This window comes from Triticum dicoccoides, chromosome 4B, assembly GCF_002162155.2.
Source record: "Triticum dicoccoides isolate Atlit2015 ecotype Zavitan chromosome 4B, WEW_v2.0, whole genome shotgun sequence".
NCBI lineage: Eukaryota > Viridiplantae > Streptophyta > Magnoliopsida > Poales > Poaceae > Triticum > Triticum dicoccoides.
Window position 1 is genome coordinate 657,527,375 of NC_041387.1, and position 14,377 is coordinate 657,541,751.

General features: G+C 45.8%; 2 protein-coding genes across 2 annotated transcripts; both read left to right on the forward strand.

The window, feature by feature from the left end:
* The first annotated feature begins 1,508 nt into the window (after nt 1–1,508).
* LOC119292109 (12-oxophytodienoate reductase 1-like) lies at nt 1,509–3,313 on the forward strand. The gene is made up of 4 exons (XM_037570939.1): nt 1,509–1,818; nt 1,897–2,168; nt 2,281–2,454; nt 2,550–3,313. Exons 1-4 carry the CDS (start codon nt 1,754–1,756, stop codon nt 3,134–3,136), a joined length of 1,098 nt encoding a protein of 365 aa, XP_037426836.1. The 5' UTR covers nt 1,509–1,753; the 3' UTR covers nt 3,137–3,313.
* Nucleotides 3,314–11,484: 8,171 nt separating this feature from the next.
* On the forward strand, nt 11,485–12,517 carry LOC119294216 (defensin Tk-AMP-D6-like). The gene is made up of 2 exons (XM_037572450.1): nt 11,485–11,611; nt 12,067–12,517. Exons 1-2 carry the CDS (start codon nt 11,548–11,550, stop codon nt 12,231–12,233), a joined length of 231 nt encoding a protein of 76 aa, XP_037428347.1. The 5' UTR covers nt 11,485–11,547; the 3' UTR covers nt 12,234–12,517.
* The last annotated feature ends 1,860 nt before the right edge of the window (nt 12,518–14,377 follow it).

Sequence of the window (14,377 nt, forward strand, 5' to 3'; positions counted from 1 at the left end):
AAACCCGCGCTACTAGTAAGTAGCAGTAGCGAGGAGTATAAACCCGCGTAAGCGTCTGCCTATAAGCTTAGTGTGCGGTTGTTTGCGAACCCCCGGTAACCGATGGTGTGGCGTTTGGTGGATCTTCGGGTGAGGATGGCGGTCCATCGGATGCATCCTTGGCCAGATCTGGGGAGGGCAGATCTGGCCCATGGAGGCCCCCCTGCCACAACAACTCGACGTATTTTGATGTTACTTTGGCTGTGGTGTGGGTAGGAGCCAATCATCCATGTCCCCGAACGGATCAATTGTTGTGGGGCTGGATCCAGGCAGGATCTGGACTCCGGGGTCAGGGCTCCTTTGCACTTTGGTTGTTCGGTACATTCCAAGGTTCTTGCTTTTCCGTCAGGTTCATATCTTGCGGCGGCCAGGAGTTCTTCTTGGACGCCATGGCGACCCTGGAAGGTGAGCTTGCGTGGTTGGCTCTGCGGCAAGCATCACTGCAATTGTAGTGTCACCTCATCTTGGCTATGTGGATAGTAGCAATGGAATTGGTGGGCGTGATCCTGGTGTCACCGTACCTTCGGCGGTGGCTGCTCTCTTGTCTGGATATGGTGTCTTCGAGCTGGCGGCGACGACCCGCCCTCCAGTTGGGTTGGCACCTGGGTGCCATGAGTGGCACATGTAAGGTTCCGAGCGAAAGCTCTACACTCCACCGCTGGCAGCGACATGCTTGTGGGTGTCGCTTCCCTCTTGAAGGCGTCGTTGTGGGTCCCCTAAAGGTGCCATGTCCGAGTGAAAACCCTAGTCCTTCTTTTCAGACTCGACGGTGGCGCGTGGCGTCGTGACCCTCTTGGAGACGTCATCATGGAGCTCCGGTCCCTTTTGGTTGCACTAGGCCAGCGGCTTCGGGCATGCCTTGATCCTTACATGTGGCATCCGTGACTCTGGCATGGGATGGCCTCGATGGTCTCCTATCCTATACATGTTCCTCCGTTTTCACCGTGGTCCTAGCAGCGCTCCATGGCTCGGAGCGAGAGGGAGGCGGCCCTCTCAAGAGATGGCTTGGTGTGTTCGATACAACGGTGTCCGGTGGCCTCTCAAGGGGGGCATGGTTCCGTCCTAGTAGTCCGGGTTGGTTATGTTAGGTGTGGCGTCTCCTGTACTTGTGCTCGGCATTAAGTTGATACTAGCTTTTATGCTACTCGCTTGGATGCTGTTTTTCTTTGACCTCAAGTGTCTTAAGGATTTCCTCACTACTCGCATGGCGATGTCACTTTGTGATCACAAAGTGACATGAGTTGCAGATATCATTGGCAAGTAGCTGATCCTTACCTCGGGGGTGGGCCGTTGGCATCACGCCAGCTGTTGATAGATGCTTTTCTTTTGGTGCAATCGCTGTACATATGAGTTCCGTTGCCTTGCTTTGATTGGTCGAAATTTACGCAGTCGTACAGGCACAGGCACGCACGAAAGCAACCATAATAAAACAACAAAGTTAAAACAAACCTACACAATTACACAGCCAGAAAGGTCAATCACGTGCATTATCACTAGTCCACTTAATTAACTTAATTTGACGCAATAGAAGCTCGACAACACGGGGCTGAAGGTGGACTACTCCGGGACTGGACGTGGAATTTCGGGACTACTCCGTCTCCTCTCATCGGCTATATAGTCCATCGAGCAACCGCGAGCTCGATCGCCACTACTCTTACTGACATAGATAGAAGAAGGCCGTGGTGCTGAAAAATCCACTTCCATTGAAGGAAGCATGGAGACGAAGACGACTCCGCTCCTGACTCCATACAAGATGGGCGACTTCAACCTGGCGCACAGGTCAGTTAATTACTCGATCGTTTCCTTAGAATCTTGGGTCGCTGAAGTGACGCGGCCATGGTCGGCAACGCAACGCAGGGTTGTTCTCGCGCCGCTGACGCGGTGCAGGTCGTACGGGAACCTCGCCCAGCCGCACAACGCGCTGTACTACGCGCAGAGGGCGGCGCCGGGCGTGCTCCTCGTCGCCGAGGCCTGCGCCGTGTCCGAGGCCGCGCGGGGCTACCCGCACGTCCCCGGCCTGTGGAGCCAAGAGCAGGTGGAGGCGTGGAGGCCGGTGGTCGACGCCGTGCACGCCAAGGGCGCCGTCTTCTTCTGCCAGCTATGGCACACGGGCCGCGTCTCGCCCACCGGTACAACATTATCCTCGTACCTTTTTCTTTTCGAAGGATTATCCTCGTACCTATCGTGTTCGTTTTCGAGTGGATGAATCGAAGTGTCAAGTCTCAATCATGTTGCATACAGAGTTCCAGCCTAATGGGCAAGCTCCTGTGTCGAGCACGGATAAGCAGGTGCCGCCTCAGGTCGCCCATGACGGCAGTGTCCTGGAGTTCGCTCCCCCTCGACGGTTGGAGACGGAGGAGATACCCCACATCGTCGACGACTTCCGGATCGCCGCTAGGAACGCCATGAGAGCCGGTAATTAACTATCAACCATGTCCCCAACAGTCCTCATCTTTGCTACGTACGCACGTAGTTTGCAACGCTGATCATCATCGGTACGGTGATCCAAGGGTTCGACGGGGTGGAGATCCACGCGGGCAACGGGTACCTGATCGACCAGTTCATGAAGGACGGCGTCAACGACCGGACCGACGAGTACGGCGGCGGCCTGGACAACCGCTGCCGCTTCGCCGCGGAGGTGATCGCGGCCGTGTGCCACGAGGCCGGCGCGGGCCGCGTCGGCGTGCGCCTCTCCCCGTTCGCCGACTACGTCGACTGCGTCGATTCCGACCCGGAGGCGCTCGCGCTGCACGTGATCGGCGTCATGAACGGGCTCGGCGTCCTCTACTGCCACATGATCGAGCCGCGGATGTGCGTCAACGAGCGGATGATCCCGCGCCGCCTGCTGCCGTTCAGGAGGGCGTTCAGCGGCACCTTCATGGTGAACGGGGCGTACGACCGGGAGGAAGGGGACAAGGCCGTCGCCGATGGCTACGCCGATCTTGTGGCGTACGGGCGGCTCTTCCTGGCCAACCCCGACTTGCCGGAGAGGTTCAAAAGGAACGCCGCTCTGAATAAGTATGACAGGAGCACGTTCTACACATCCGACCCTGTTGTTGGCTACACCGATTACCCTTTTCTTGATCAGGAGGATTAGCTAACTGGTTGGTTCACGGTCGTCGTGCTTGGGACTTGGGAGCTTCTATCATCATCGTTGATTAAGAAGTAACTCCAAGGCTCACGCTCGACCTTGCATAGCACACAAAATCAGGCTGGGGGAATGTTTTTATGTGGCGTTAGCTCCAGATTGTATTATGGCAAGGCATCTCTGGCAGATCCCTTAGAATTCGTATTTAAGGAGCAAAAAATGATGTTGAGCCAACTTGAAGATACCCTATACCCAAAAGGCCAAAACTTAACTAAATTTGAGTTTTTTACCCCAAAAACTTCCTCTCTCTCTCTCTCTCTCATAGGTTTTTTTGATAAAAGGACGCTTTATTACTTAAAAGGTGAAATATTACACCCGGCCTCTGCACAACTGAGATGCACACAGCCAAACCAAGTCCAAGTTTCAAATAAAATAAAAGGTGGAATACCATGACTATATAACGCCTAAGATGTAAGAGGGCCAATCCGAAGATCATGCTGCCATCCATTTCGGGTTAAGGTAATCCTCGCCATGGCCTCCAAGCGTGTACACATCTCTGTAAACATGTCTCGATTCTCCACATGTTGTAGAGCCGACCATAAACGGAGTATACCGGTACATCTGTAGATAGCCTACAGAAGAGAAGAACTTTTATCTCTCTTGTATTTGGTTCGCGGCCATGCGAGTGAGTAAAACTCCCGCCCACCCCACCACCTACCACCGCCGCTACAATAGCCTCTTCCGGCCAACCCTTCCCTGTTGATGGGCGGAATGGGTAGGCCCTCCCCCCACTGCACCCCTAGCGCCAATACTGGAGACCCACCATCGGCCATGAATTTTATGGCGCAACCACTAGAAAGACGACGGCAAGGAAGGAACCTCATCGGCAGCAGAGTGTCGACGTCTTTCGTCGGTAGTTCCTTCAGAGTGACCACAATAACTACCTTTGTCGAGCATACCGGCAAAAGGGGTCTTTCGGTGAAGGCCAAGGCAGCGGCCAACATGGCAGCGCTAGGGAAGAAAAAGAAGATTATTGCGGCAAACGGGTCGCTTCCCCCTCAATGTGTTGCGGCTGCGGCGAGGTCTACTTGATTACTTCTTTTGGTGATCCGGAAATTAAAAAAAAGGATTATCGCCTTTCCCCCCGAGGTAACCCTGAGTTATTGAACCCATGAAGGACTGTGCCCTTTAAGCTAGGGTCTCAAAAAAGTTTTTGCTAAAGAATTAATTTCAACTTTTGACCGGATCTTAAATCGAACTTGACACTAAAAACACTTATAATAAAACACATGCATGGTATGTGGTCTTAATTTTTACAACCGTATATTTATAACTGGATCAAACATGACCTTAATTTGTGCGTAAAAAGTTGGAAGTCACCTATTAAGATGTGCTTGTTATGAATCGAAGTGGGGGATGTGTCCAAATTACATCTTGACCAGCACGCATCCTGCATCAAGAGTCGGTTTGTCCAACCAAAGGCCCTATCCGACACGCGGGGTTGTCTCGCTAATTATGATTGCAATAATCAGACAAAAGCATTGGGTATTTCTTGTCTACACCTCTTAAATCCTCATGGATAGGATCCATGTTACCGTACTAAACCTTTTTATCACTGGTGTTCAGCATAACACTTCACGGTTTCCCTACCCTTTGCCACTCCGTGGATCGTTCTCCATGATCCTGGGCACCCGTAGGGATGAAGAATACGAACAAGACAAGAGACAGGTATGAAACAATTTAATTTCACGCATACGGGGCGTTAATTCAAAGCACTTCCATTGATCCCTCCAACAAATACATCGGGTTGTAAGGCTCTTTCCTCAACCCATACCTTACTAGACTACTCACACATAAAGATCAGATCACATGAAGAACACATCATGAAGATTGATTGATTAATAATATGTCTTACAATAGATGCAGTGTGTGATACACGATTACAAGTATGACTAGATTGTTGAGAACCATGGTGCTAGTGAAGGTGGTGGCTATGGAGATGGAAATGGCATCGGTTAGTGTTGATGGAGATGGGAATGATGATGACTTGTCGTTCTGCGCTCTGCTCACGATGTTCTCAATGTTCTCGATTATCTGTTATCCATTTGGCGTTGGACCCTTTATAAAGGTTCATATGAGCGGGCGTGGTCACATGGAACGTTGTATTTTGCTTTGTTTCCTCTAGTGCGCCTCCCACTTGAACTTCACTATCTCCACTTTATTCCTTTTTCATGTGTTGGCTTGATTTCGTCCGTAAATATCCCATTTCCATCAGAAGCCGGGTTAGCGGGGTGGGATCCTCTCTGGACCACCTCGTTCTTGTACGACACCTCTCCCCTCTACGGGGTGTTGTTGGGTGGCGACCAGACGGCCAACGTTCAAGGCTCACCTTGCTTGGTCAGATGAAGATGGAAGTTGAGACCCCGGGGGAAACCCCTAGCCCAGGTCCTCCTGGTGCGGATGATGGCGGCGCAACCGATGTCACGACCCTTGTTGAAGGCATCATCTTGGGGTCTGCTTGGTTGACATGTGGGTGTTGCTGCAGGGATGTTGGTGGTGGTGGTGTAGCCGGATGGGTCGACGGTGGTATGTGTTCGTCTGTGGTGGTGTTCGTCGGTGTCGCCCCTGTTGTTGTGCATGCTCAAGACCTCCATGGCTGTCGTTGTGGTGCGGCGAGCTTCATGCTCTTGGCGTTGTCTCGGTTCATCTTTGCTCAATGATGCCGCAAGTTTCCTCCCCAACTTGCTAATCGTTTTTGATTCTCCATGGCGGAGTTCCTAGTCAACGTTCGTGCTAGTCACTCGTTGATGTGGATGCTCCTCTGTTGCACCGTGGTGCTCGGTATGCACGCCAGTTTGGTGCGTTAGGCCGCTTGTCAAGTCTTGGTATTGTGACCCCTCGATGACTCCCCTCATCTACTTGTGCCTCTCGTGATGATGTCCTTCGGTTTGCTAGCTAGGCATGCCTTGTCTTGGGCGTCTTTTGTTTTGGTTTCTCTTCTTTTACCCTCTCTTGTACGGTTTTCAGCACGGTTTCTCTCATAAACAGGGTCTAATTGTCTAGGTTTTCGATCCGATTTTCCTTATAAACCGGATCAATCTCATGGCATTAAGGCCACTTTGAAATATATTCAGGTGGGGAGCCTTTCCCCTCGGTGACCATTTCAAAAAAAACATCCCATTTCATGTGGGAAGAAAATAAAGATAGGATAACTGGAATCCTATGCATTCATTAGTTATTAGTAGCAATATTGGAGAAAATATATTGGTTTTAAAGAAATATATCAGTTTAAACTTTGGTTACAAGAGTGTAAAATTAACACTCATCAACTACCTCTAGGCAAAGCTAGAAGCCATTCTTTTGCTTTTCCTCTCAAAGAGAAAAGAAATAGACACAATTTCAAAGCGTCAGGATCATAATCTCTAATGTGTGTCATCTTTCACAATTCAAAAAAAATGCAAGTGCATACCGGGATCCTCAGAAACAGAGTCTTCAAATTGGTCTTGTTGAACCATAAAGACTATAAGTTCACGCATGAAACTATTGCTAGGATTAGCAAAGCTCCAAAGATTACGAGCCATGATAATTTTTGTGGTTTTCTACTCACAAGACTTGCAACAAAAAGTAAGCTAAAAATTGAAACAAAATTTTAACAAAAACCTTAAACATAAAGATTAGGCACACAATGTCTCCTCAGCAGCGACGCTAGAAAAAGGTTTGATTACTTCCTTTGGTGACCTGGAATGTAGCAGAAAGGATTCTCGCCTTTTATCCCCAGAGGTGAACCTGAGTTATCGAACCCACGAGAGGACGGTGCCCTTTAAGCTACGGTCGCAACCCAGCTTTTGCTAAAGAATTAATTCCAACTTTTGACCAGATCGTAAATCAAACTTGACATTGAAAACACTTATAGTAAAAACAGGCATGGGTATGAGGTCGTAATCCTTACCATATATTCATGATGGGACCAAATATGTTCTTAATTTGTGTGCTAGAAGTCACCCATCGAGATCTGCTTGTTACAAATCAGAGTGGGGGATGTGTCCAAATTACATCTTGAGCAACACGCGTCTTGCATCAAGAACCAGTTGTCCAACTGAAGGTCCTATCTGTCGCGCGAGGTTGCCTTGATAAATAAGATTACAATAGTCAAACAAAAGCATTGACGTTTAATGATTACACCTCTTGAATCCTTAGGAATAGGATCGGTGTTACCCTACTAAACCTTTCTGTCGCTGGTGTTTAGAATAACACTTCATGGTCTCCCTTTGCTTAGCCTCTCCATGGATCGTTCTCCATGATCCTATGTACCTATAGGGGTGAAGAACATGAACAAGACAAGAGACAACTATGAAAAGATTATATTTCACACATACGGGATGTTAATGCAAAACACTTCCATTGATCCCTCCAACAGATACATCAGGTTGCGATGCTTTTGCCTCAGCAGATACATCAGATCACACAAAGAACACATCATGAAGATTGATTTATTGGTAACATGTCTTACGATGGATGTCATGTGTGAGATGATGACCCACAAGTATAGGGGATCTATCATAGTCCTTCTGATAAGTAAGAGTGTCGAACCCAACGAGGAGCAGAAGGAAATGACAAGAGGTTTTCAGCAAGGTATTCTCTGCAAGCACTGGAATTATTGTTAACAGATAGTTTTATCATAAGATAATTCGTAACGGGTAACAAGTAACAAAAGTAAACAAGGTGCAGCAAGGTGGCCCAATCCTTTTTGTAGAAAATAAAAAGCCTGGACAAACTCTTATATAAAGCAAAGCGCTCCCGAGGACACATGGGAATTATTGTCAAGCTAGTTTTCATCATGCTCATATGATTCACGTTCGTTACTTTGATAATTTGATATGTGGGTGGACCGGTGCTTGGGTGCTGTCCTTCCTTGGACAAGCCTCCCACTTATGATTAACCCCTCCCGCAAGCATCCACAACTATGAAAGAAGAATTAAGGTAAACCTAACTATAGCATGAAACATATGGATCCAAATCAGCCCCTTACGAAGCAACACATAAACTAGGGTTTAAGCTTCTGTCACTCTAGCAACCCATCATCTACTTATTACTTCCCAATGTATTCCGCTAGGCCCAAATCATGGTGAAGTGTCATGTAGTCGACGTTCACATAACACCACTAGAGGAGAGAGAACATACATCCCATCAAAATATCGAACGAATACCAAATTCACATGATTACTTATAACAAGACTTCTCCCATGTCCTCAGGAACAAACGTAACTACTCACAAAGCATATTCATGTTCATAATCAGAGGAGTATTAATTATCATTAAGGATCTGGAAATATAATCTTCCACCAGATAAACCCACTAGCATCAACTACAAGGAGTAATCAACACTACTAGCAACCCATAGGTACCAATCTGAGGTTTTGGGAGAAAGATCGGATACAAGAGATGAACTAGGGTTTGAGAGGAGATGGTGCTGGTGAAGATGTTGATGGAGATTGACCCCCTCTCGAGGAGAGGATCGATGGTGATGACGATGGCGATGATTTCCCCCTCCTGGAGGGATATTTCCCCGGCAGAACAGCTCCGCGAGAGCCCTAGATTGGTTATGCCCAGGTTCCACCTCGAGACGGCGGCGCTTCATCCTGAAAGATTCCCTCTTAATTTTTTGTCTAGCGCAAAAGACACCATATAGCAGAAGATGGGCGTCGGGGGCCTGCCAGGGGGCCCACAAGGTAGGGCGACGCACCGTCCACCCTTGTAGCTGGCTCATGGCCCCCCTCTCGTGCTTTCTTCGCCCAATATTTTTTATTTATTTCAAAACTGATCTCCATGAAGTTTCAGGACTTTTGGAGTTGTGCAGAATAGGTCTATAATATTTGCTCATTTTCCAGTCCAAAATTCCAGCTGCCGGCATTTTCCCTCTTCATGTAAACCTTATAAAATAAGAGAGAAAAGGCATAAGTATTATGATATAACGTGTAATAACAGCCCTAATGCAATAAATATCGATATAAAAGCATGATGCAAAATGGACGTATCAACTCCCCCAAGCTTAGACCTTGCATGTTCTCAAGCGAAAGCCGATATCGAAAAATATGTCCACATGTTTAGTGATAGAGGTGTCGATAAAATAAAATACGGACATGAAGACATCATGATCATCTTTAGAACAGTAAGATATATTGTCATATAATTTCTTATGCTAAAGTAACAATTCATTCACAAGATAAAGTATGAATCAGAAACTTCATTGAAAACTAACAAACAATTATCTCAGTCATTGAAGCAATTACAATTTATCATAACATCGGAAAGAGTTGATATAAGAGCCTTTCAGCAAGTACACATACTCCACTATCATTTAGTCTTTCACAACTGCTAACACTCACGTGATACTTATGGGTACAAAGTTTCAATCGGACACAGAGAAAAATAGGGGCTTATAGTTTCGCCTCCCAACCTTTTACCGCAGAGGGATGCAGAGGTTGTCATGCGCTTTTATGGTTGGATGCACAAAATCTTAATGCAAAAGAACATCACTTTATATTGCCGCTTGTGATAAGGACTTTTATTATGCAGTCTGTCACTTTTATTTCTTACATATCACAAGTTCGTATAAAGCTTATTTTCTTCACACTAATAGATCATACATATTTTAGAGAGAAATTTTTATTGCTTGCACCGATGACAACTTACTTGAAGGATCTTACTCAATTCATAAGTAGGTATGGTGGACTCTCATGGCAAAACTGGGTTTAGGGATGTTTGGAAGCACAAGTAGTATCTCTACTTGGTGCAAAGAATTTGGCTAGCATGAGAGGGAAAGGCGGGCTCAACATGTTGGATGATCCATGACAATATAGCTTCTATTCGGATATAAGGAAGCATAACCCATTATGTGGTCTTCCTTGTCGAACATCAACTTTTTAGCATGTCATATTTTAATGACTGCTCATAATCACAAAAGATGTTCAAGATAGAATATTTATATATGAAGCCTCTCTTTCTTTATTACTCCCTCTGTCCCAAAATATAAGAACCTTTTTAACACTAGTACAGTGTCAAAAACGTTCTTATATTCTGGGACAGAGGGAGTACTTCCTATTAATTGTAACAATGACAAAAACTATGTTTGTCAACTCTCAACAACTTTTATTCATCATACTCTTTATATGTGAAGTTATTACTCTCCATAACATCAACATATGATCTTTTTATTCTTTCTTTAATCCCCTTAAAATCATAGCATGAAAGCAAAGCCCTCAACTCAAAACTACTCTTTATTATATATAACTCACGGACTCGATTACATAGATAGCGATCAAAATAAAACTCAAAGCTAGATCATACTAAAACTTTATTCTACTAGATCAAGATATAACCAAAAGGATCGAACTAAGAAAAACGATAAAGATAGAGGTGTGGTGGTGATACGATACCGGGGCACCTCCCCTAAGCTTGGCAGTTGCCAAGGGGAGTGCACATACTCATGTATTTATGTCTCTTTCTTCGGAGGTGGTGATGATGGAGTTGTTGATGATGTAGGCTTGTCATCCATCTTCCAAGGCATAGGCTCACCATCATAGAAAGATGGACGAGTCTCCGGGATCCTCAAATCTGCAGCCAAACTCATCCTCTTAAATCTGTACTCATACTCACAGTTTTGGTTTTGCAGTTCATAGATCTAGGCTTGGAGATGCTCAATTTTCTCATGAAGATTGAAGATGACCTCCCCGATGTTATTAGCATCCAGCTTGTGATTGTTGGTGAATTCCGCGATCATCATGTGATTAGCGTTGAGTCCACGTTCCACCATCCCTTGGCACTTGAAAACTTGCTGCTCCATTGCTTCGAGTCTTGTCTCCACGCTTCCGGTCTTCTTCGGCCCCTCAACATCGCGGATGTGCAGCACCCCCTCACGCATCTCAATGGTTTGAGGGTGTTGCAGCACCTCCGCGAGGTAAGGGTTGATGACCTTCTCAAAAAAGTTGTCCTTGGGGGCGCTGGGAGGACGTCATGATGATTTAAACCCTAACTTTAATTTTAACATGTTATATATGAATGATTAAAAATGTGTAGAATATGAGTATTTTGTCCCAAGGTTTTTTAAGCACCGCATGCAAAACCCATTATTTTACAACAGGCAAAAAAGAAAAAATTGGATAGTAGTCCGAGAAGAGCGGTTTGACGAGAGCCTAACTTCGGAGTACGACATATATAGAACACCTAGGGACAGCCCAACATGTTGCCGCTTATGACTGGCCACTATTTTTAGCCAATTATATACTATATGGATGTGAGACGATCTTGTGGTTCTCCATCGTGCCATGCAGACATGCTTACCCTTATATAAACTCGCCATAAGGATTTTGGTGCATGATTGTCCTCTTATCAGAGAGAAGTTCACACATAACTTGCAATCCATGAATTCATCCCGCAAGTTCTTCATGGTTGTTGCCGTCCTTGCCTTGCTCGTCGTGGCTACAGGTGAGAATTTACACTGGATTTACTCCTTTCCTTTCTTTTTGATACACTGCGCTTTTTGTTTATCGTTTAACAAATTATAATTGCTAACTAAAATATGGCAGATATGAGCTTTCACTTTTGCTTTACTAGGCTAGAAAATCACATGAGCCCATCATATATGACAAGGAATATTCGCAAGACATGAATATCAATTGGTACGATATTTTCATAAGAAATATAAGCACAAAAGGGGTGTCTTAAAATATTTAATACAATATAAGTAGTAATCCAGTGAGACAAAAACTTACGTAGATACATCATCATGCGTGATTTGACTCTTTTTTTTTTTTGAAATAACATGAGACATACGTAGGTGTCTTACATTTTTGCACTAAAGATCTTCCTACCGGTACATATGCGTGATTTGATGTATTTAACATACTTTTCCAATGTGTGGGTGTTTTTGTGTTGTTCAGTGGTGGCGCCGGCGCAGGCGGTAGACTGCAGGACAGCGAGCACCCGGTTCAACGGCATATGCATCCTGGACAGCAGTTGCGCCAACATGTGCATCACCGAGGGGTTCCTGGCTGGCGGGGAGTGTGAAGGTCTCCACCGACGCTGCATGTGCAAAACACCATGCTAGGCGAAGCATATGCATAGTCTGGACTGCTTCATCAGGAAGTTTTTCCGATTTAGATAAAAACAAGGAAAAAGATTTTTTTCTAAAAGAAAAGAAAATGGAGTTGTAACACATACTGTGTTCTTTTAGTTTTTTTTTTCACATGTTCCTTTGGGAGATTGTGGTTGTGCATTTGATGCATTTTTGTTGATCGTACAATCCAGTTTGATGTGTTTTTGTTGTAAACTTGAAGTTGGCCATTTAGTCATTGTGTAAGATTATTTTCCAAGATTCATTCATTTGTGATCATGCAATGCAGTATTGTACTACCAGTAACCGTAATGTTTCTAGTAGCATAAATTTGTTTCTCTAACTTCGAACGTTGACAGTGAAGACAAATAGAAGGATGCAACGATTTTGGTGGTTGCATGATCAGAACACGGAGATCTCAAATGAAAATGATATAAGGTTGAAACGATATATAACATTTCAGCTCCACCAAAGAAATCAATATCGTTTCTCCTTGAAATTTTTGCTAGTGTCCATGAGCCGTGACTAAATTATCGATATGCTAAAACCATCGACAACGTTATTTTGATAAATATTGTTTGTCAAATAGGAGTGAAGTTGTTTATTTGTGTCTTGTCTCTTGGTATTAATGACGGCAGTGATCGTTTCACAGTTTTGTTATTTGTTGAACAATGGAACAAATGATTATCTCCAAATGACCACTAAGAATCATCAGATCAAACTTCAAGATTCATGTAGATGCTAAGAGGAAGAGAAATATGATGTGACATTAGTAACAACTATCAGTAGTTCATTGTGAAATCACCATCATTAAGTCAATTGAGCCCTTGTAGACATCGTGATCATGTCTTGTTTTTTCTTAGCCTTGACTCGCCACATGCCCTCATTGATACTTTAGCTAGACCATGTCGTGCACTGCATGTCGAGGTGGCCAAAGACGTACATGTTCTACTCCCATTGGTACTCGTCACCATGTTCAAGGCATCCATGCATGGTAGGGTGATCATATCATTAGGACATTAGATGTAGTTGCCGTACCTTTTACAAGATCCACATATTGCAACTTGTAACTTTCTAAGGGTTTTATGAATTTAGTAAGTATTATATTATGTCGGTCGGGAATGCATGCTCGTTCGAGTACTTACTTTGTCTCACAAAGTACACACAAAAATATTACTGTAAAGTCGTTTTATAATTGGGCTTATTTCATATGTGCCCCCAATTCCTTAGTTGTGCTCAGTTTTCCCCACGCTTCAAACTTTTGCTCACATTTCCCCACTCCCTTAGTTGAGACTCTCACAAATGTTCATAACACACGTTTGCCATCTTGGCCGTTAACTGACGTGTGGGGCCACGTTTGACTCTGTTGACTGTGCTTGTGGCTTCGCTGGTTGGGCCGTGTTTGTGTTCATAGGACGGGCGCGTTAGTTTGTTGGTAATAAATTAAAAAAGCCTGCTATCGATGGATGTAGCCTGCTATGCATGCGAACACCGCCACGCACGCATCTAGTGACCTAGACCTAAACGCATGCATGCACGCCAACACGCACGCATCGATCCTGCCGCACGGTTGCCGGTGGATTCAGTCGCTCCGCAGCGTCGTTTCACGCGTCGCAGGCATACGTGCCTGTGGCAGAAGGGGCAGGCTGCATGCACGCTCGCGTCCATATGTCGAGGCATCGGTTCACGCCGCACGGCTGCCGCTCGATTCAGTTGTGGGAGGCAGGCAGCCGCCAACGCAGAGCACGCAGAAGGGGGAGGCAGGCAGCCGCCAACGCAGAGCACGCAAAGCACGCTCGCTTCGATTCACGTTCACACATTGATGATCGCATCGGTTCACGCACGCACTGAGTCACGATCTACGCCGTTTGCGCGTGTACCCACTTCGTCTCCCTCGGCTATTTAAACTGCCCTCCATTGCCTCTTCTTCTACAGATCCATCTGCGCCTCCCACTTCTCTTCTTCCCCCAAAAGCCAAAGCCGTTCCACTCAGCAAAGCGTTCAAGATGCAGTACAATGGGCCGACGTTCCAAGAGCCGCCCACCGTGCCGGAACGGCGGTACCCCACCAACGTCGTCATCGAGGCATCGCTCCGTTTGTGGGCGTTCTCACGCTGGAGGGGTAGCACTGAGCTTGCA